Source organism: Dermatophagoides farinae, chromosome 8 (genome assembly GCF_024713945.1).
Source record: "Dermatophagoides farinae isolate YC_2012a chromosome 8, ASM2471394v1, whole genome shotgun sequence".
Taxonomy (NCBI): Eukaryota; Metazoa; Arthropoda; class Arachnida; order Sarcoptiformes; family Pyroglyphidae; genus Dermatophagoides; species Dermatophagoides farinae.
Window position 1 is genome coordinate 2,064,520 of NC_134684.1, and position 23,889 is coordinate 2,088,408.

At 29.4% G+C, this 23,889-nt stretch overlaps 1 protein-coding gene across 2 annotated transcripts; it reads right to left on the bottom strand.

Annotated features, from left to right (window-relative positions):
* Positions 1-140: 140 nt before the first annotated feature.
* LOC124496260 (low-density lipoprotein receptor-related protein 4-like) lies at positions 141-22,081 on the bottom strand. Of its 2 annotated transcripts, XM_075733529.1 has the most exons (16): positions 21,551-22,081; positions 13,232-14,059; positions 12,796-13,099; positions 10,771-11,481; positions 8,124-8,219; positions 7,855-8,004; positions 7,385-7,750; positions 6,292-6,411; positions 5,526-6,186; positions 3,792-5,440; positions 2,384-3,706; positions 1,831-2,313; positions 1,235-1,753; positions 863-1,177; positions 681-768; positions 141-621 (listed from the first exon to the last, which is right to left on the bottom strand). In XM_075733529.1, the coding sequence occupies exons 3-16, from the start codon at positions 13,067-13,069 to the stop codon at positions 192-194; spliced, it is 7,185 nt and encodes a 2,394-aa protein (XP_075589644.1). In that variant the 5' UTR covers positions 13,070-13,099; positions 13,232-14,059; positions 21,551-22,081; the 3' UTR covers positions 141-191. The 2 variants fall into 2 exon arrangements, with proteins under 2 accessions (XP_075589644.1, XP_075589643.1); XM_075733528.1 differs by having other exon boundaries at positions 12,796-14,059.
* Between the last annotated feature and the right edge of the window lie 1,808 nt (positions 22,082-23,889).

A 23,889-nucleotide genomic window follows, 5' to 3' on the forward strand; every position in this document is an offset into this window, starting at 1 on the left:
AGAAACGAATGTATTAAATTATTTTTTTGTTTGTCACATGATGGAGCTAAAATGCCCAAATGTGGAAAAATTCGCCATCTATCAGTCAGAATTGAAACTTTGAAATTAAAAAAAAAAAAAAAAAATTTTATTCATTAAAATAACGCACAAAATTATTATTGGCAGTTATCAGTAATTAGATTACAAATAATTCATTTTTGAAAATTAATTAATTTTCGATTAAATTGAATGGTTGGTGGATATTGATTGACAGGATTTTCCATACGAATACCATCACCATCATCATCGCCATAGATAAAATGCTGAGATCTAAAAGGATCATCATTAATTCTAATAGTTTTAATGTTTGATGATAATTTTGATTGAACATTGACTACGGGTGTCATATTCATATTCATATTGTTACTATAATCACTATAGATTGGTGGAAAAATTTCATCCAAAATTCGTGGCTGTGATGACAATAGCGCCGTTGTCGCCGTCGTCGGTGGTGGTGGTGGTGGCGGTAATGATGTATTATGATGTTCAATTCGTTTATTATTAAAATCATTATGAACATTGTTCGATCGATGATGATGGTTTTGGTGGTGATGTTTGTATCTATCTGTTTTTCGTAATTTTCTAATGAAAAAAAAATCAATAATCAATATTTATATACAATTATTTCATTAACACATTACCGTTTAAATAAAAACATTATGATGATACAAACAATAACTAAAGTAGAAACAATCAATAAAACTTTGCAGGCAACTTGTAAAAAATCTCCTACATCATGTATGCAATGATGACAAAATAAATAAAGTTTTGGTATTTAAAAAAAAAAATATTCACAATATTCATTGAAATTGATCATAAATACCGGAAAAATTGAATGTCGATGTAATACATTCAGAAATATTGACCATAGGTATATTGTAATTGTATAGATTCAATATACAGGATTGATTTACAACATGATTGTCAATTTCATCAATCAGACTGCTATCATTCAATGGATTGGTTTTTTCATTCGATTCAATATTGATGGAAAATTCATTCGATTCAACGACAATAGTTTTTTGTGTAGTATTCACAATAACATCTAAATTTTGTTGAACATCAATATCTGGATTCCAATCTGATGTTTGTATATCAAATGTTTTTGTTGATGTTAAATTATTAGTCTGTCCAGGAACTGATAGTTTTAAACATTAAAAAATTGTTTGAAATTTTATGCTAATTAAATAATTACCAGTCGAACATGGTGTATCAATAATCAAAGGACATGCACATATGTATCCATGTGAACGAAAAAGACAAAGATGGCTACATTGTCCATTCTGTTGGGCACATGGATTTGAATGTGGTATATTTGGATTATCGGGATTTTCTTCCCAATAAAAATCTATTTTTTGCTTTGATTCAGCAACCGCTCTGATCTGTTTGATGTTTTCAATATTATCGCTAATTAAATCATAATTGAAACCCGTCCAACGATTTGCTCTTTCGACAACTTTATGATAAAGATCCGACCAATAGATATAATCACCCAATACTGTAATACTGAATGGTAATGTCAATCCTGAAGCAATTATGATTCTTCGTTGAGTGCCATCGACAATGGCTGTTTCGATTCTTTTCAACACTTCATCACTCCAATAGATACGAGGCGTTCTATCATGATTTTCAATTCCATCATCAACAGCCAATCCATTAACTAATCCAATATTTGAATCAATCAATTTGATTCGAGAACTACCGTCTAAAAAAGCTTTTTTATGTGATGAAAAAAATGAATAAATAAAAATAATAATGATAATGGAAATAACAATAGAGTATCAATCAAACCTCTTTCAATTTTTTGATTATTGCCACCATTGATCCAGAAAAGAAAACCTGAATTAGGCATCACTTCTAGACATTTTGGCTCATCTAAATCAAGATCGATCAATATTTTTCGTGAAGAACCATCAATTCTGGCCACTTCGATTATATGACGTTCTTGATCGCTCCAATAAATATTATCAGCGATCCAATCGACAGCGATGCTTGTTATTTTTCTATTATTATCACTAGTGATAATAGTTATTGTTTTCAATAAACTTGCTTCAGCTAATTGGCTTAGATTTTTTCCTGAAACAATTTTCAATGATCGTATCTCATTTGTTTGAGAATCAGCATAAAAAATTTGCCCGTGACGATAATGAAAATCAAACGATACGACATCAATTAGGTTATTGATTGGCAAATAAATATCGATCCAATCTTCAATGTCTAATGAAAGACGTCTAATATTGTTTTCACAGGCAATCAATATTTGTTCACTTATTTCTGTGTGTACGAGAAAAAAAGAAACAATAATTTTAATCGAACGATAAGAAATTCTTAGCATACAAATTACCTGATTTACAAGTTGTCAAATCATCTAACAGGACAACACCAGAAGGGCAATGACAAGAATAACCGGGGTCACTATTCAGAAGGCACAAATGTGAACAATTATTATTTTCACGGCATATCGTTTTCATATGATGATTATTAGATAGAATTGATACATCTGGAACTTTATTCACAGCAACAATGTCAACCAAATTGTTCAATGATTTTGAAACCATCTCCATTTTAGAATTCATTTGAGCAGATACATATGATTCATAATCAGAACTTAGATATAGTCGATTAACTGATTTTGTTTGCCAATCAGTCCAATAAATGTAATCATCCATAATGGTAATACCATATGGTGATGGTAAATCTTTGATTAGGGTTCGCCTATTACTGCCATTCAAATCGACCATCTCGATCTTATGAGTTTTTGAATCTGTCCATATGATTCGACCATATTTGGTAAAAGTGATTCCATTTGGCCAGCCAAGATTTTCATTCACAATCAATGCTCGTCGTTTTCCATCCATATCGGCACGTTCGATTCGTACTTGTGATCCCCAATCTGCCCAAACCATGTGACCACTTTTACTATTGAGAGCAATAGCACGAGGAGAATCAAGATCTTTACTTAGCAAAACTTTTCGAAACATTCCATTTAAATTAGACACTTCGATTCGTTTTCGACCGGCATCAGTCCAATAAATTTTATGGCCAACATTATCGATAGCCAAACCATTAACGCCACTAAGACCGTAATTTAGTATTTTTTGAATTTCTCCATTCCGAATATTCGATTTATAAATGACATTTTCGTTAGTATCTGACCAGTACACAGTATCGGATTGAAAATGGACATCTAAAACAAAAGCATTGGATAGTCTTTGATTGAGTGGTAAACGTACATCAAAACGATATTCTGTATCAAGAGATATACGTTTAATATCGTTACGTGTTGTCATGATCAAATATTTTTGCATATCTGATGCACAAGTAATGTTATCGGAAAATAGCCGTATTCCGATAGGACAAAGACATTTATAGCCAGGCTGATTGGATGACAAAACACATAAATGTGAACATTTAGATCTATGACAAATATTTCTAATCGAGTTACGAAAATCATCTCGAGATGTACTATGGTTGTATTGAAATATGATCATATCCATTAGATTGTCAAGATTTTCGGCCACAATGCTACTCATACGTCCGGTGATTTTGTTAGCTTGTTGTATATTTCGAAAATGTAGATCTGACCAATAAACCAAATCATTTTTTATTGCTACAGCGAAAGGCTGACGAATATTTGCTGAATAAAGAGTACGTCGTTCGGATCCATCTGGATACGTGAAAAAAAAGAATAGAATCATGTCTCGGAATAAAATAATTGGTTTGTTCAATCAATTTGATCATTTAAAACATACCATAAAAAGAGTATTCAATTCGTGATTTACTAGAATCCGTCCAATAAAGACGCTTACTTGCATAGTCAATAGCTAATCCATGTGGTCTTGTTAGATTGGTTGAATGAATCTTCATACGAAATGAACCATCCATTCCGGATCTTTCAATATTTGCAGTATGATTATTCCATTGGGACCAAAACATTAGAGCTGTTTGTGGGTCTAGAACAATATCCCGAGGCTGATCTAATGATTGCCATATAACAAGTGAACGAAATGAACCATTGTTTTTAGACACTTCAATTACATTACGTCCTGTGTCGACCCAATAAATATTTTTTGTGATCCAATCATAAGCGATTCCTGATGGCGCTTCCAATGAAGAGCTAATAATGACTTTTTGATGTTGGCCAGTCCAATGAGCACTATTGATAGATTTATTAAGTAGATCGGACCAAAATATGGTTGATGTTGACCAATCATAATCCATGGAAACAACAAAAGAAATGCGAAGAATAGGAAGAACATAATCCAGATTAAATTCTTCATATGGATTATTTTGTTCAATCATTAATTTACGCTTCGAGAGATTTATGGCTCGAATTTCATTTCGACGAGTAAACAGCAACAATGAATCGGAATCTTTCTTACATTTTTTGCTGTTTTCATCTCTGAAACTGAATCCGAATGGACAAAGACAACGATAAGAATTATTGTTAGGCAAACAAATGTCAGAACAAGTATGTGAATGGCAAATATTAAATTCGATATCTGGCTGTCGTAATGGATGAAATACTTTGACATTAATATTCAATTGGTCATTAGTAGAATTGTCATGGCTCGTTTCTATTGTAGATATAAGCTTTCCACTCAGTTTGTTGACAATATTAATTTTTGTTGATTTAAGACCAGTCCAATAAAGATTATCTTCGAATATGGTCAATGTAATAGGATACTGTACTTCATCATGTACTATGGTATAACGATTGGAACCATCCAAATTCGAACATTCAATCAAATTTTGTTTGATATCTATCCAATAAAGTTTGTTGGCTGGGTAATCGATCGTAAGGCCAGTAGGGTTCATAAGCAAAGCACTTATAATAATTTGTCTGGCGGAACCATCCATAAACGAACTTTCAATACGTACAGGTTGGCCCCAATCACTCCAATAGATGGATTTCTTATCAGGATTTATGGCAATAGATTTCGGTTTCTCCACCGAATGGACAAACATTACTTTACGATTTGAACCATCCAGATTGCAATATTCGATTCTTGAAGCACCAGAATCGGTCCAATAAATTCTATCGTTGATCCAATCGACAGCAATACTATTTGGTTCAACAATGCCGGTTTCTATTATGGGTTTCACATTCTGAAGCCTAATCGGCAATAATGGGGAAGGCAGCTGGTGATTGACGGAAGAATGATTTGAAGCAATAAGATCTTTTGGATTGATCTCAACAAAGGCACTAAAAATTTTTCTTGTTTTTGAATTGGTCCAAAAATAAAGATTTTTCTTATAATGATAATCGTTGTAAATGAGTTCTGAATTCAATGAATCTATAGACAGTGAGTCTATAGAATCGATTTCAGAATAAAGTCTATTAAATGATAATGGCGCATAATAATTATTGACTAGAATAGTTGAATCTAGAATTAAAGCTCTATATAAATGATTGAACGAATTTTTGCATAAGAAAAATATGATTGATTAATGTAAAAGTTGGTTAAGAAACATATTTTGCATACCTTAAGTTATTAAAATTTGCGACAAGCAAAATTGGTTCAGGCGCTTGAATGGCTTTACATCGTCGTTTATCGACCCGTAGTCGATATCCATTGGCACATGAACATTGAAATCCTGGAACAGAATTTTCACATTTTTGTGAACACACTTGTATATTTGGCAGTGTCAACGCTTGATTACGATGGTGTTGATGTTCGGGATGATGATGATGATGATCAGTGAAGCGAAAATTGACATAATGTTCTAAATAATCCGATCGAAGGCTACCGACCAAACATTCATCAATGTCAATACATGATCGTCCATCACTAGCTTTACGGTAGCCTTCTTTACAGGCACAATAATGTCCGGTAGTGGTTGCAACACAAATATGTTGACATGGAAAGCCACTTTCATGACAAGCCATAATGTTTGCAATGCACGTCGAATTTGTATCTTCATCTGAACCATCCGGACAATTCGGAGCACCATCACAGACATTGGTTAAGCTGATGCATGTTCCATCACGGCAACGGAAATTACCACTAGTGCATTCTAAATTATCTAAACATCCTTCTTCATCACTATTATCATAACAATCTTTGTCACCATCACAACGGAGACTATTGCGAATACATTGGCCTGATCGACAACGGAATTCTTGTTTTGTACATGATTGACTTGCTATATAAAAAAAATAATCATTAAATGTGAAAAAAATTCAATTTAAGATCTTTGTATTATTCTGAAAACGGATACTAATGATTAAATAATAGTAATAATACATACGACAATTGGATTCATCAGAAAAATCTTCACAATCAAAATCACCATCACAACGCCAATCTTGATTTATACATTGTCCATTCTGGCATGGAAATTCAGTAACACGACACTTGAAATGGCCATCTATAATCAGAAAAGAATTTGTTTACATAATTACAAAAATTCAATTTAGTCAATGTAGAAAAAAATTTTTTTCCTTTTTTCTTTTCTCCTATTGAATATTTGAATATTTGAATTTGAACAAAAAAAAATTTACCACATGTGGTAATTGTTATAAGAAAAATTTTCAGAATATTCTTCGCTTATGAAATCTATTTTACATTTATCTATGAAAAATCAATTATAAAAATATGATGAAACAGAATCAAATGATGATGATGAGGAAAATAAAATTGAGTTTTCCGTATTTTTTTTTCTTTCAACATCATAATTATCAACACACACACACATACGCACACACTAATTATTGTACCAGAATCTGTTTTTGGTGAATGGAAATTCTTCATTAGGTTGAAATGGGAAAAGCAAACAAACACAGGAAAAAAAATGTTCAGACACAAACAAATTGCTTTAATTTCTCTCTGGAGATCGCAAACACACACACACACACACACAATCATCATAGAGGAAATTATTGTTCGTAAGGGAGTAATATCAAGTCAAGTTAAGAAAAATCGAATCGTTTGATTTCAAGATTTTTTTTAACAAACTGCCAATAACAGAAAATCGAACGTTATATACCTATATAGTGGTACCACGGTTATAACGATGGTAACCATTTTAAAGATTTGACCATCGTTATTAGAAACAATCGTTAATATCGTTATAACCAAGGTACCACTGTATATAAAAATAAAATTTATTGATTAATAATTGATTAATTTTTGTTTCTTTCATTGTATCGTTTTATCTTGTTCATTTTTCAAATACAAACGCACACACATACACATACACACACACACCAAAAAGTATAAAATGTAATTTTTGTTCCATAGAACAATAAATTTTAGTTTTTTTTCACAGAAATGCAACAACAACAACAACAACAACAAAAATTTTACATTCACTTCCGGACTAAATGATATTTGTTACTTACCACAATTTTTTTCATCCGACCAATCACCACAATCATTATCATTGTCACAATGATATAATTCGGAAATGCAAAGACCATTATGGCACATGAATTGTCCGTTTGGACATTTGGCTACTACTAGTAGATTATTATTGGCACCACCACCACCACCATCAATTTCTTGTGTTTTATTTTGATTTTTATTCACATTTAATATGGTTATTTTTGATGATCCATACGTATCGTTTGGCAATGATTGTGATGATATCGTACGATAATGGCAATCAAATTCATCAGACATATCCGGACAATCGGTTTTATTATTACATTGATAGATTAATGGAATACATTGGCCAGATTGACAACGAAATTCTTCCGGCGAACAAGCTAAGGAAAAGTTTATATGACATCCATATTTATTCATTCAATTGTTTTTACTGTTCGATTTTTTGTGTGTAATATAAAAAATAAATATAAAAAAGTTTACATACGATCAATGCATCTTTCATCACTTAGATCACCACAATCATCATAATGATCACAAAGCCATTCACTTGGTATACATCGGCCATTATCGCAACGTGTTTCGTTTTCAATATCACATTCTCTTGCCATACAATCGATTTCATCTGAATTATCACCTATTGACAATTATATTATGAAATGAAATTGAGTAAATAAATAAAAAAAAAGTTTTGTTTTTGTTTGTTTGTTTGTTTTTTCTTTTTTTAATTGAAAAATCAATAATCATCATACATACCACAGTCATCAAATTGATTGCAAAATAATTCTTTATTGATACATTTTGATATGGTTACACAGCTAAATTCTTTGCTTGATGAACAATTTGGTTTTTCTATTCAATTTGATTTTGAAATTGGTGAATGATGAATAAAAATAAAAAATAAAAAGAACACATCAATTAGAATTCAGAGAGAGAGAAAGTCATAAACTTGGGTAGAAATAGGAAAAAAAGAACATCAGTTGTTTTTGGCCTGGTTTTTTATGTGATATTTTACGACAACATTATCATCATAACTTTTATGGAACCCCATCATCATCATCATTATTATCATTATTATTATTTGTTGAGAGAGAAAAAAAATACATGCCCAACAATCATACTGTGTCGGAACGATGAATGAAGAAAGTGAAAGAGTGAGTGAAAATAAAAAAATAAAAAAAGTTTTTTTTGCCATGAATTTGATGTCATTTGTTTTCAGTATTTGAGAATCTATTGTACTTGTTTGAAAGAATTTTGTCATTGGTTATTATTTTGTAATGTTATTAATTAATCTTGCCAAGATCGACATCAACACAATAATCATCATCATCATTTGAAACAATGATTCAGAAAAGAAGAATGGGGGGCAGGTACGAATAAATGAATGAATGAATCTCATCACATATCACATCTAAAAAACAAATTCATTCAAATGATAATTCTGTTTGGTTGTTTGTTCTTGGTGTTTTTTTTTATCGCTTGTTATTATTATTTTCATTTCTTTTGCTTGTATTATCTGTCTGCTAATTGTAAAATGAACAAATGAATAGAGAAAAAAAAACAGATGGAATTTTGTCATGATTTTTTTCAAGATGATGATAATGACGATAAATAATAATGATGATGATGATGATGATAATGAATAGAATATGGTTTTAGATTTCAGATCACGTTTCAAAATTTCGTACACACATACCAAGCAACAACCGAACAAAAAGAAAAAACTATAAACTACTAATGTGTCTATTTTGGTTCACATTCGATTCTTGTGTATGTGAAGAGCAATATCTCATAATGAAGAATTTTTCCTTTTGTTTTTATTCTGTTCCCATTCTAAACCAGATGAAATGTAGAAATGTGTTTAGCAAATGATAATGATGAAACAAAACAAAACAAAAAAAAAATTCATTTTTCACTTCACTACACATCTATTGAAGAATTTTTTTTTTTTTTTTTTGAAAATTTTGATGTGATTCTGGTTGAATTTTTTTTTTGTTTTTTTTTTTGCTTCTAGTGAATTCAATGATTTTTTTTTCAATTAATTTTAATCACCAATTTTTTTTTGCGGTCACAAAAAAATTGCCGAATAACAGGAACAAGAAACAAAAAAAAATGATTTCCGTATTTATACAGATAGATAATATATATAATGAAATGAAATAAAATGAAAGTGGTAATTGTTTGTTTGTTATTTCGTTTAATTAAAAAAAAAAAATGAATCCGTAATGATTGTTGCTGTTGCTGCTGATGTTGAATCGAATTATTTATAGCCAAAGGGGTAAAATGAACGAGAGAAAAAAAAAGTTCATTCACAGAATGAATTGGAATGAAACAAAATAAATATTCTTTTCCATGTGTGTTTGTGTGTGTGTGGGTGTGTGTTTGTTTGGGTAATAATAATAATTAGCAACTTTAGTTCAACTGGAAATTTTTCATCATCATAATGATGATCATGGTAATGATGATGATGATGATAATAATAATTTTGTTTCCCTTTTGACTCTTTGGATCGACATATATATTAAAAATCGATGAGATTTTGTTTTTTGTTTTTTTCCAACCCATATATTTTGTATCTATAATTTTTTTTTGTTGTATGGAATTTTTCCTCTTTTTGTTTTTTTTCTGTTTTGTTGTTTTTTTTCTTGGCATCGAACAAAAACCGTATTTTTTTCTATTTATACATGTCAGTACATACATACATACATGTGTCAAAACATGGTAACATACCGTCGTCACCAATAACTTTTGTCTCAATTTTTTTTTTACTCACGTTCGTATTTTTTTTTTATTATTATTACTGCTTGTATACTTTATAATGCAAAACACAAATGTATATTATCGATTTTAATCGCCGATTAAATTGGCATTTTGTGCTGATATTTTTTTCTGTTCTTTTTTTTTGAGTAATAACAAAGTTACAAAAAAAAAAAAAAATTACACATCGTCAATGTATTGTGATGTTATGTGTAGATGTGTATATGTATGTATGTTGGAAAGTAATTGTCATTTTTTTTCACATGAGAAAAAAAACAACCTCTAATTCTTATTATTATTATTGTATCGTTCGTTCGATATATATTATATTTATATAAATTGTTCTTGATCATGTTTTTTTTTTGTTGCCATATATGGTTGTTTTTATTTGTTGACCGATAGAATCATCTCATTCATTCATTCATTCATTTTTTTTATTTATATACAGGATTGAAAATAAAAGAGATAAGAAGATATTCAGTAACGTTGTACATGTATTTATTTTTTTTTGTATTACATTCGAACATGTTTTGAATTTAGTTTGAATGAAATGAAAAATAAATCAACGGATACTATAACGAATGTGCTTAGTTCAAATATATTCGTTTTGATAAGGAATGAGAAAAAATTACGTTTTTTTACTTACCGCATCCGATTTCATCGGAAGAATCCGGACAATCAGGTTCACCATCACATTGCCAATTCAGCGGAATGCATGTACAATTTGTTGATGATGATGATGATGATGTTGCAATGGAATGTCGACGTTGTTTATCGGTGATTGTCGTTTGATTTTCATTTTTGGTTTGTTTCACTTTATTATTATTATTATCATTGTTGTTGTTGTTGCTGTTGTTGTTGTTGTTCAAATAAAATGAATCGATGGCTGTTGTAGAAAAATTTGTTTCAATATGAAAAAACTGTTTTTTTATTTGTGCTAGAGGCTTATATAACAATATTAAATTTGAATCAAAATTCGATGATGATGATGATGATGAATGTCGTAGTTGTTGAAATTTATTTTCATTGTAATAATGATGACCATTATTATCATCATCATCATCATCGGTATTGTGGTCAATCGTATTAAATTTTTGTTCATTATTATTGTACACCTTTTGTCTATTTGTTGTCATTGATTTTGATCCTGATTTTATTGTTGTTGTTGTTGTTGTTGTTGATGGTGGTGGTTTTATTTTTATCAATGATGGAAAAAAAGATGAAGAAGTAATTATTGTACTACCACAAGCAAAAGTATCCGATCCACATAAGCTACATAGATGATTATTACGACCACCACCAATGACAACACTGTTGATATCAATGTTTTTTCGAGCATAAACAAACGAATCATCATCTAGGAAATTATGTAATAATGTATATAAATAAAAAAAAACGCATAAAAGCAGAAATAATATCAAAAATCATAGACAGACAGATAGATAAGACAATGAACAAAAAAAAAAGAAAAAAAAACCAAGAAGAAAAATAAATAATCGAATTGTTTTTAGTTGTTATATTATGGTGGCCATGTGGGAATGATGCATTCGCATGACCAGAATTAGGTTTCACACACACACACACACACATAGTAATGAAAATCGATTCTGTTTGTGATTGTCGATATACATTCGTTATTGTTGTTGTTGTCGAAACGAAACAACAACAAAAAAAATTTCATGCACGGTTTGAAATTTATAAATTTCAATGTAACAACAACAACAACAGCAAAAAAAAAGAATGAATTTCATCTGTATATGTTTATTGTCACTAGAAACTAGAATTTGGGTGAAAATCTAATCGATTATTATTTTTGTTGTTGTTGTTGTCTCTCCCTTTCTCTTTTTTTTCTTTGGTTTATCGGGTTATTCGGTTGATGACCATAAACAAACATCATAGGTTTTTTTTCATGATCAACAAAAAAAAAATTCGACCACCCTATATAATATGACAAAAACAAAACAAAAAAAAACTGCTTATGAACAGAATTTTAATTCAAGACATAAAGAATAGAGAAATAGAATATTTTTTTTTCTCATCCTATTTCTTATCGGTTAATATAGAGAGAAAGACTTGATGACAGGCAGAAAGAAAAGAAAAAAATGTGTGTTTCACAGAATATATATATGTCCATATAGAATATTTGAAAAGAGAAACCTCCTGCGGTTTTTTTTGTGGATATGAGCGGAGAATTCTCAATTCTTTCATAGCCAATCTTATGGGAATGAATTTTTTTTTTTTTTTGGTTCGCTACCGTTTTGAGTGAAAAAAATCATCATAATCGTTTTTTTTTTTGAGATTTACAAAATATGATGATGATGGTGATGATGAGTTTATAAAAAAATTTTCTTTCTTTTCAACAAATGACTATATATGAATTCAATTTTTTTTTTCATTTAAATAATCCAACCAAAAATCGTAATATAATGGAATGATCTGTATTTTTTTTTTTTTGCAAATGTTTTAAATGAAAAATCTCAAAAATCTCAAGTGGCCATCAAAACGTGTCATAAAGATTTCTTTCATTGATTTTTTTTTTGACAATCAGCGTGTGTTCAAATATCATTATGTTATCATTGTGTCATTCTATTTTCATTTTCATTTTCATTATTAATTCATCAAATTCAAAACACACACACACACACACACAAACAAACATTCAAATACAAACCTGAACTTGTTATCAAAGAAATTGTATTGATCAAAATGATTATGATTGTCCATGATGATAAAGACGTTCTATATTTTGTTGTGAATGTTGATAATGATGGCAACTTCCGGTCATTCGTCTTGATTTTGGTCTTTGATTGTTGTTGTTGTGGTTGAATAACATTTTCTGATGATGATAAAATCAAATAGTTGCCATTTTGTAGTCGTCGTCGTCGTCGTCGTTGTTGTTGTTGTTGATTTTGACAAACGTTTTTGATGATGGTTGCTTTTTTCATTATTTTACATCATTCTTATTTTGTTTATACCTAACCAAAATAAAAACAGTTATTCGTTTTTCTTTTTTTTGAAAAATGATTGAATATTTTGAATGTTTTTCCTTCCTTTTTCTTTTCTTTTCTTTTTTTTTCTTAGCTATCTGTCATTCATTTTGTATTTACATTTATAACAAACATCAATGAAATCATGATTCATTCAATAATTTATGGAAACATTGCTTTGAGATTATGAAAATTCTTCTCTCTCTCTCTCTTTTTGTGTGTGTGTGCTGCTATAGCTGCTAAATGTCCATATTATTCAATTTTGAACGCACACACACACACACATGCACACCCCCACCCACAAATTCAGAGAAAGTGAAAGATACAAATATTGGTTTTGTGAAAATTCCTTCAAAATTGAAAAAAAAACTTTCGATACGCTTTTTTTCCAATCGCTTCTATCCAATGTCAATATAGCTTTTTAATATTGCCAGAATATTTGCTGTCGTTGTTGTTGCCCAGAATTTTTTTTTCTTGTCGGCAATAACACAACCGAAAACGTTATTATGATGGCAATTTGGTGTGTGTGCGTGTGTGTGGATGCAAGGCAACAAACGGCGAGCAATGATGATGATGATGTAAACGCAGAGAGATGAAATATTATTCATAGAATCATTGAAATGTTTTTTTTTGGATGAAAATTCAAATTTTTTTTTTATTTCAAACAATTTATTGATAACACACACACAATACACTTATGTGCGGCTGTTTTTTTTTTGTCTATATGATGATGTTGATCGGTTTTTTTTGGATATTCATGATCAAAAAAATTTTTTTTTTTCACATTTAATGGGGTTGTTGTTGTTTGTCAATCGATTATGGTGGCAACGGGACGATGATGATGATGATGATGATGATGAACTGCTGCTGTACCCAATTACAGCGATTGGAATATTTATTGAACAGCAGAAATGAAAAAAAAAATGTTGGCTTCTCCTCATTGCATTTCTATGGAATTATTTATTTTTTTTTTGTTGGAGAGAGAGAGAGAGAGAAAAAGGGAAAAATTATTCACATAAATTATTAAAATAGTGAGATTTTTGCTATCCAAATCTTTTTGCTTTTGTATGAAAGGTTAATGTGCTAATTATTTATTAGTATTAAATTCATATATATATGATGTATGATGGAAAAAGAAATCGAAAAAGAATTTGGAATATTGGGTTAAATAAAATAGGAAACAAAAATTGACTATCATCATCATCATCATCAAAATGAGATTTGCAATGATTGCTGATGATGATGGAAATACAGTTAGGTTATATTTATATTTATATCATATCTATTCAATCTGTACAACATGTCCATTGATGATGTGTGCAACGATTTTTTTTTGTTTTGTTTTGTTGAATGTTTTTCATGAACCAATCTTTTTCTTTTTTTTTGTTCATTTTTTCCCGTTCGTTCATTTATCGCTCATCATTCATTTATTCATTCATTTTTTCCATTTCACATAAATCATATAAATTGCGTTCATTGCTTATAATGTAAATTATTAAATATACATCGTGTAGGTCTACTATTCATACCCAAAAAAAAATAAACTAAATGGATTGTCGCCATATAATGATCATACACACACACACACAAAAATACATCTAATCATTACTAAAATACAATAAACCAAAAAAAAAAAAAAACGAACCAGAAAAATGAATGAATCAAAAATCAAGTCAAATAAACCAACAGACGGCCATATCTTGTATATATATCTTTTGGTTTATATTCACCATGATGGTACATTGTATGGAACTATCATTATTGCATAATAATGATAATGAAACCTAGGCAAATTCTTTCAAGAAAAATAAACAAATAAACAACAGCAGCATCATCATCATCATTATCACCGCTATGATCATCGAGCTTGAATGTTTCTGTGAGACCAGAAAACAAAAAAAAAACTGGTGAAAAATACATTTTATTCTTACATTTTTGGAGCTTTTCAATAAGCTTTTTCATTCATTTTTTTTTCTTCATATTCGTTGCCAAAAAAAAAAAAAAATTCAAAAAGGACTTTTTTTGGGGAAAACCAAAATTTATATAATAAAAGTGATATATGGAGAGAGAGAGTGAAAGAGAGAGAGAGAGAGAGAGAGAGAGAGAGAGAGAGAGAGAGAGAGAGAGAGAGAGAGAGAAAGGAAAACAAAAATGAATCACTTTATATAATAATAGCAACAAGCAAGTAAATATAATGAGACAAATAAGCAAATTGAGAACAAGAATAAGAATAATGAAGTGTAGAAAGAATGAATAAAAGAATGAAAGAGTGAAATTTCAGAAACATGACTGGAATGTATGCATACAAATGAAATATTATTCAACTAAAGGAAAAAAATCTTTATTCATCGTAGTTGTATTGTGCAGATGTATGGTGCAATTTTCTTTGTATTTATTTAGAAATGTTTTTTTTTTTTTTTTTTTGGTTAAATTATTGTCACTTTTATGCTTCATAAACATTCGTGTATTATTTTTTTTTGGGGGGGGGGGGTAGAAGGGCGATGAAGGAAGGAAGCAATGAGGGTTTTGTTGAAAAATGTTTTTCCAAATGAAAGAGTTGTTGTTGTTGTTAACAACAAGAAAATGAAACGTATACCCACATGCACATGCACATGCACACATACATAATGGATCTGAAGTGTAAAAATGACAAACAATAAACAGTGAACACTGATGAATGATGAACAACAATAATAACAACGACGACAACAACAACAACGACAACAACAACAACAATGATGTTTCAAAGGTTTCAAAAGTGAAAAGGAAACAGAACAAAACAAAAAAAAAAGATTTCAAAATAATGTAGAAAAACAAAATGGCAATCTGTTTTTTTTAATATATGAATATCATTTTCTTGATTTTGACACACACACACACACACACACACTTCTGGAACAGTTTGTATTGTTGGATGATGATTATTTTTCCCTTTTCTATTCATTCAGGATTTTTTCTTTTGGTAACATGAGACCAATTAATTTTTTTTTTGTCATAATTTTCTCTCTCTCTCTCTCTCTCTCTCTCTCTCTCTCTCTCTCTCTCTCTCTCTGTCATCGTTCTATTCTTTCCATCATCATCATCATGTGAATTTATGTATATGTTCATCATTCATTTTTCCTTTTTTTATTATCTTCTTTTTGTTGTTGTTTCTTTTTGTCATTGTCAATAAAATGTCTGCCAATTTTTTTGTGTGTGTGTGTCTGTGTGTTTATTTTGCTTCTCTCTCTCTCTCACTAATCCATGTGATATTTTTTTTATTCTTCTCCGAATAATAATGTTCAATGATAGATAGAAATCAATAATCAAATCAGATTAAACAAAGATGGCTAAAATTCATTTATTTATGGCTGATAGTGACAAAACAAAAAAAAAAAAAAGAAAAAATCTTTGATTATCATTTCATAGCCATGATGATGATGATGTGTTGCTATTATTATTATCATTATCTCTGTTATTAATTATGGCCAAAGAAAAAAAAAGTTTTGCTCAGTTCCAAAAAAAAATGATGATGATGATGATGATGACAAAAATAGAAAAGAAAGTAAAAAACACCATCATATTCTCTACCAACAAACAACAAAGGATTATGAATAGGTTAGGTTTATCTTTTGTTTTTAGGCCATAATCTTTTTTTTTATTATCAAGGTGCTGGTAAGATTTCCGTTTTAATTTTCATTTCACAGATTTCGTTTTTTTTCCTCCATTCACCAACATCATCATGGATGTAATCCGAAAAGATTCCGAGAATGAAATGAAGAAAACAGGGGTGAAAAAAATATCACATATAAAACAAAAATGAAAACGTAGGAATCATCATCATCATCATATATATATAGATGGTAAAAAAAATAAACTAATGGAAGGAAGGAAGCTAAAAAAAAAATGCAAGCAAGCATCTTCATTCAGCATTAATCAGAAAATTTTTTATTTTTCTTTTCTTACACAAAGAAAGAATTCAGAAATAGAAACCAGAAACATAGAAACCTTGTTTATGAAAGAACCAAATCATCCTTTCTCTGGTGGTCTTCAATGGTAACAAAAAAGAAAAAAAAATGTATGGCCATTTTTCACCATCTTTATTTTTGGCCATTTTTGTTTTTTTGTTTGTCTTGATAGAAATGAAAAAAAACCACGTTCATCTTGTCATCATTTTGTGTTATTAAATGTAAAAGTTTCATTTCATTTCATGTCTGTGTGTGTGTGTGTGTGTGTGTGTGTGTGTGTGTTTTGTACAATATTGTTATAATAATAATACTTAATGGCTACAATTTATAGTTTCAACAACAACAACAACAACAACAACAAGCAGCGACAACAACAACAACAATAACGATGTGAAGAAAAATTGGTTGTGAAAATGAAAATAAATAAATAAAAAAAAAATTTATCGAAATAGAAAAACGAATCAATGTTGAACCACAATATATACGATCATCATCATCATCAAGAAACGAGATAAATGAACAAAGCAAACATCATAGATTAATTTCAATCAAACACGGGCCAAATAATCATCATCATCATCATCATTATTGGAAATCAGCCACCCACACACTTTGATTAAGTGGCCAGAATTCGATTCAATTCATTCTTTCTTTCCCTTTTTCTTCATTATACTATATTGTCAGATGATCGAAGAAAAAGTTTCTCAATAAACCAGAATGACAAATAAAAAAAAAGTAACAAAAAAAAAACATTCATTTATTTTTGTCATCACTTCACACAAACCACAAGCACACATCAATCCCGGTGGTGGTGTAAGAAAACAAAAAACCACAAATCGATATGTGTGTGTGTGTGTGTATTGTTGTTGGTGTGGACAAATCTTTTCTGTTACTTTGTATTTTATTCTGTTCTATTCTGTTCTGTTCTGTTCTGTTTGTTTGTTTGTTTCAAAACACCAAGAATTCATTTCAAGTGAAACAATTTATTTTTCAATTGATTCGTTGAATCTTGCACACACACACACACATAGCCATCGGTGTTATCAAAGTTATTCGTTCTTGTTTCATTTTCATTCTCACTCTCTTTAGTTCTGTATTTTGTCATGAAAATTTGTTGTTTGTTTGTTCATTCATTTCACTTTGGATTCTTTAACTTTTTTCCATTGTCAAGCAAAATCCACCTTGCCATGTGTGTGTGTGTATGTCGTTGATTTTGATGAAAAATCTATCAAATCCATGGATTTTCAAACATTTTATATCTTGGCAAACAAACAAAAAAAAAATGTAACTGTTTAGATCTGCCAAAAAAAAGACCGAAGAAGAAAAATTGTCATTCGATTTTATTCTTTGGACATTTATTTTTCTTCCACCTCCTCATTATTTTTCAGCACCCGTAAACTTTTGGAAAAAAAATGAGCCAAATGAAAAATTGAAACCACCAATATGATGATGATGAAAATTGCACGCAAACATCAGAATTTTTCTTAACCAACCAACCAACCAACAGTAAAAGGACAAAAAAAAAGATTCATCTCTGTCAAATGTTGATTATGATTTTTCACTATGGTAAAAATCCTATATGCTAGAACCCTAGAGCGATAAAGAAAAAGTGAGTAAAATAAAAAAAAATGAGATTTAGCCTCTCACCAATAGATAATGACACATCTATAGAGAGTTAATGATTGTTCCAATAACATTCCCAAAGCCAAAACCAAAACCAAAAAAAAAAAAAAAAGTTATCAACCGTCAATATAATAATATATCCAAAACTTTACCAAACAACACAAAATTCAATATAGATATCAATGTGGGTGCTGCCAGAAGAATTCAAATTCAATCATTTTTGAATGAACAAAACCGGCCTATGAAAACTATGTATAGTATCGAAAAAAAGCGAAGAAAACTAATCTATTGTTGGCCAAATATTTGCCTTGGTTGGCCTATTTGATTGTTGTTGTTATTTTTTAAACTATTACAAAATGGACAATCACACGATCATTGATCATTGATCATTGAATAAGTGAAGTAAAGTAAAGTAAAGTAAACAAGAAAGAAGAAGAAGGGAAAAAATTCTTTCAATTTTTTTTTGACTAATGATGATGATGTGATTGTAATTTATTTGACCGGAACAATTCGCATTTGAAATTTTTTTTTTTTTATTTTTCGTTCACTTTCATTTTTGTTTTGTTTTGTTTTTGTTTTTGCTTCATTTTATTTATTTATTTATTTTTTTCCACTTGGTTATTATTATTTTGTGTGTTTTTGGGATTCCTGGTTGAAATGTAACTGATGATGATGATGATGATGACCAAATGAGGAAAAAAATGAGAAAAAAACAAAAGTAAAAGTAAAAGGCAAATCTCTATTTCACAAAAACAGCAACAACAACAACAGGAAGATTGAATTAGAATTTAGATTTCAAACAGAAATTTTATTTTCCATTTCACTCAATTCTCAATGCTCATGATCATCATCATCATCATCATGGATAACTTTCATGAGATTTTTCTTTGATTTTTTTTTTTGATTCTTTTTTACTCATCTTTTCTATGGTGAAAATTTATTGTCTTCATGGGAATAATAAAGTTCAAATAAGTAAAAATGGCAATGGGTAACCGAATAGAGAGAAAAAAAAACAAAGAATAAAACAAAAACAAAAGAAGAAAAAAAAATTCTGATCATCATCAAGATCACATTACGCATGCTGTATATATATATTAAATGTCTTTTGAAAATAAAAAAAAAACAAGAAAAAAAAATTGTTTCAGAATTATATTCTTTAGTAGTAAGTAGTAGTGCTGCTGCTGCTTTTGACATATGTTAATTCTGTTGTCGTTGTCATTGTTGTTGTTACACTTGAATCAAATGGCTAGAATGGAGTAAGAAAAACTTACACACACACACAGAGAGAAAGACAAACAATTATGTGGAAAAAATAACCCAAAAACAAAAAAAATGACAAGTAGTGTGTTTCATTATATCAATATATAAGCATACAGAATATCGTAGTGAATCTTATATAATTCTTATGATGATGATGATGATGTTGATGATAAAAAACTAAACACAAAATAACAAATTTTCTTCTTCACTCTCTCTTTATATGCCCACAATTTTTCATCATTTTCATTTCGCTTATTTTGTTTCCACAAAAACCAAAAAAAAAAAAAAAAAAAAAAAAAAAAAAAAAAAAAAGAAAATGAGGGAAATGGAATATAATGGATGAATCAGTCATTGTCATTGACATGGTTCGTTTGTTTTGACTATGTCCACAAAACAAACGAACATACACACACACACACACATACACACATGCATGCATGATAATGTGTCTCAATGATAAAATAAGAATATTTTTCTCTTCAAAAAAAAAAACAAAACCGAATCTTCATGAGATTCAACACACAAATGACAAAACAATAATAACAACAACAACAACAACAACAAAAAAACATAATGAGAAAAATAGAAAAAAAAATGTGAAATGAAGAAAAGCGGAAAAAAATTTCAGTAAAGAAAAAAAGATTCATTCACTTTCATTTGAATTTGTATCTGTGCATTGTGTAAATGCAAGTGTATCATATACATATGAATCAAGAATTTTCTCTCTCTCTCTCTCTCTCTCTCTCTCTCTCTCTCTCTCTCTCTCTCTGAGCATAAATCTTTTTTGAAGAATAAATGAATAAATTTAAAAGATTTTACAGACAGAATTATCCGAATGGAAATTTAGAAATATAAAAAAAAATTCCAGAGAAAAAAAATATATCAGTTTCAAGACCAAAAAAAAAACAAACTAAAAACTGTAAAAAAAATCAACGAATCGGCAATGATGATCATCACAATGATTCATCATAATCATAGTTGTTTTTTTTCTGATTCTATATATGATTTTAAGATCAGAAACGTCGTCGTCTTATTATTATTATTATATGATGATATAGTCTCAAATATTCATTGGAGAAAAGTTTTTACCAGTTGTTTGGGATATTTACAACACACACACACACATACAGAGACACATAATAAAGCTTAATAAGAAAAACAACAACAACAACAACAACAAGAACTTTAGCGATATGGGGAATAACATAGACAACGAATTTGCCTCGATCAGTAATCACTTTTGATGATGATGATGATGATGATGATAGCTTTATAGTTAATAGGGTAGAATTTTTTTGTTTTGTTTTCTCAGTTCCATGATCATCATGAAATGCGTACAAAATACCAACAAAGAAAAGAAATGATATGGCTAAGATGATGATGATGATGATGAAGAAGGAAAAAAAAAGTTTAAATACGATTAACTTGAATTTTTTTGTTGGCTGGCTGATTCGATTCATGTGTTTACCATACCAATATGATATTATCAATGTTTACAATGTAATATAAATGAATCTATAATCTACATTGGATGTAATTATTAGTTTTTTCGCTATTACTGCAGGAGAGAAAAAAAAAGTTTAATTCTACACAAATTCTCTTTTTTTACCGTTTTTTCGTTTCATATTTATGATGATGATCATCATCATTATATATGGATGAATTGATGAATTTTTTAAATTCACATATGAGATATTTACCAGATTTTTTTTTGTTTTGTTTTTTCTTGATAGATTGTTTATCTTTTTGAAAAAAAAACTTTGTCAATCAAATTTTGGATGGATTTGAATTTTGTTTGAATTTTTTTTTTCTTCATACACAAACACACATACACACAGAGTTAAATGAGAAATTTTTACAGATTTAGCATTGCATACAGGTGGTGGTGGTGGTGATGGTGGTGGCACGTAATGAAAAAAAAAATATTTTCACAATGAGGAAAACGATGGTCAAAAAAAGAACAAAAAATTATTAAATTGTAAAATGTAAACATTAGTTGTGAAATGAAGAAGAAAAAGAAGAAGAATCCGAAAAAAATGCGCCAATAAATTCAAAGTTTTTAATGAATGAATATCGTTGTCGATGGATGTGAAGAAAAACATTGACTTTACATGAATTCTTTTCTGAATTCATGTCAATGTGAGAATAAGCATTGCGTGTTTGAATGTTTTGTTTTTTCATTCATACTGTTATTCTTCAAGGAATCAACATCATCATCATCATCATCATCTTGAATTGCTATGTGCTATATTCGATTTCTATATATTTATATATGAATTGTATACACAAACACAAACATATCACATTAGGTTTCAACACATACAAATATATTTGGATCGGTTTTTTACCTATTTTTTTTCTCTTACACCATTTTGGATCCTAGAACATCCTAGTACACACACACACACACACACACACACACACACACACACACACACACACACACACACACACACACACACACACACACACACACACACACACACACACACACACACACACACACACACACACATAGAATGGTATATATGATATTCAATGCCTTGCCTCTTTGTGCATTTACGATGATAACATGGATGATATTGTTATGGCGCAGACACATATACACACACACACACAGAGATAGATATAACATCCAAATACAAAACATTCAAACATTAAAAAAAAAAAAAAAAAAGATACACGAAACATTGTATTGGCATGTCAAAAGTCATGCTTTGATGCATTCGAAATTGTAAAAAACCCACACACATATGACCTAACATGGTATTCATACAATGTTAAAATAGAATCGAATGAACAAAAAAAAGATATATCCCCTGTAACAAAAAAAAAAATGTTTTTTGGGTTCGATATAAATTTACTATATGATGATGATGATGTATGTTGAACATAATAGACCTTACAGACATATAGATAATATTCTGACAACCAGTGAAAAAAAAAGAAGAAAGAAGGAAAAAAAGAATCTACAATACACACACATAGAATTCACAAACCAGATAAAAAGGGAAAACAAAAACAAGAAAAATCAAACCATACTGAATTAAAATGCATTCTCACACACACACACACACACACACGAAACCTATGAAGTGAATTCTTCTTCTATTTTTTCTTTCTTTACATTCTTTGATTCAACCAATTTACCCATGCAGAAGAAATCAAAGAATCAAGAAAAAAAAATAAAATAAAAAAATACAGAATCGAAATATAATAATGGGAAAATGAGAAAGTGAGAATTATTCTGTATTCTTTGATATTGTTGTCATTTCATTCATGTTTTTGAATGATTATGATACAGACCGTATAGGAGAGAGCGAAAACATGCAAAGGTTGACAGACCAGAAATTGTGTCAACACAAAGAATTTTTTTTCCCCATTTATTCATTGATAATGTTCATATATACCGTTAAAATATATGGTTCAATTATATTTATCCATATTAGCTTTTTGCAGTAATTAGAATTCATCATTCCGGAAAGCTAATTTTTATCTATTTTTTTTTTTTTACAAATATAGGTGAATAAACATGAATGAGAAAAAAAAATAACCCAAATAAGAACATTCAAAATACAATGTACTTTTTAAAACTTTCAATAAATAAATGAATGAATGATGATCAAATAATGAAAAACAAATTCAAAAAAAAAAACAAAAAAAAAACATTAAGATAAATGAATGATGATGATGATGATGATAAAGTTTATGGAGCATAAATTATATAAATTCCATATGTGATTATCATGATGATGATGATGATGATGATGATGATGCGTAAAATAAAATTATGATCATCATCATCTATTATATATATAAATATATAGTGTTTTCCGTTCCATTTTTGTTCACATCCATTCGTTTGTTGATCCATAATTTGATTTAATATTTAATTTGTTTAAGGAAAGACAACAACAACAACAACAACAACAACAACAACAAAACCCG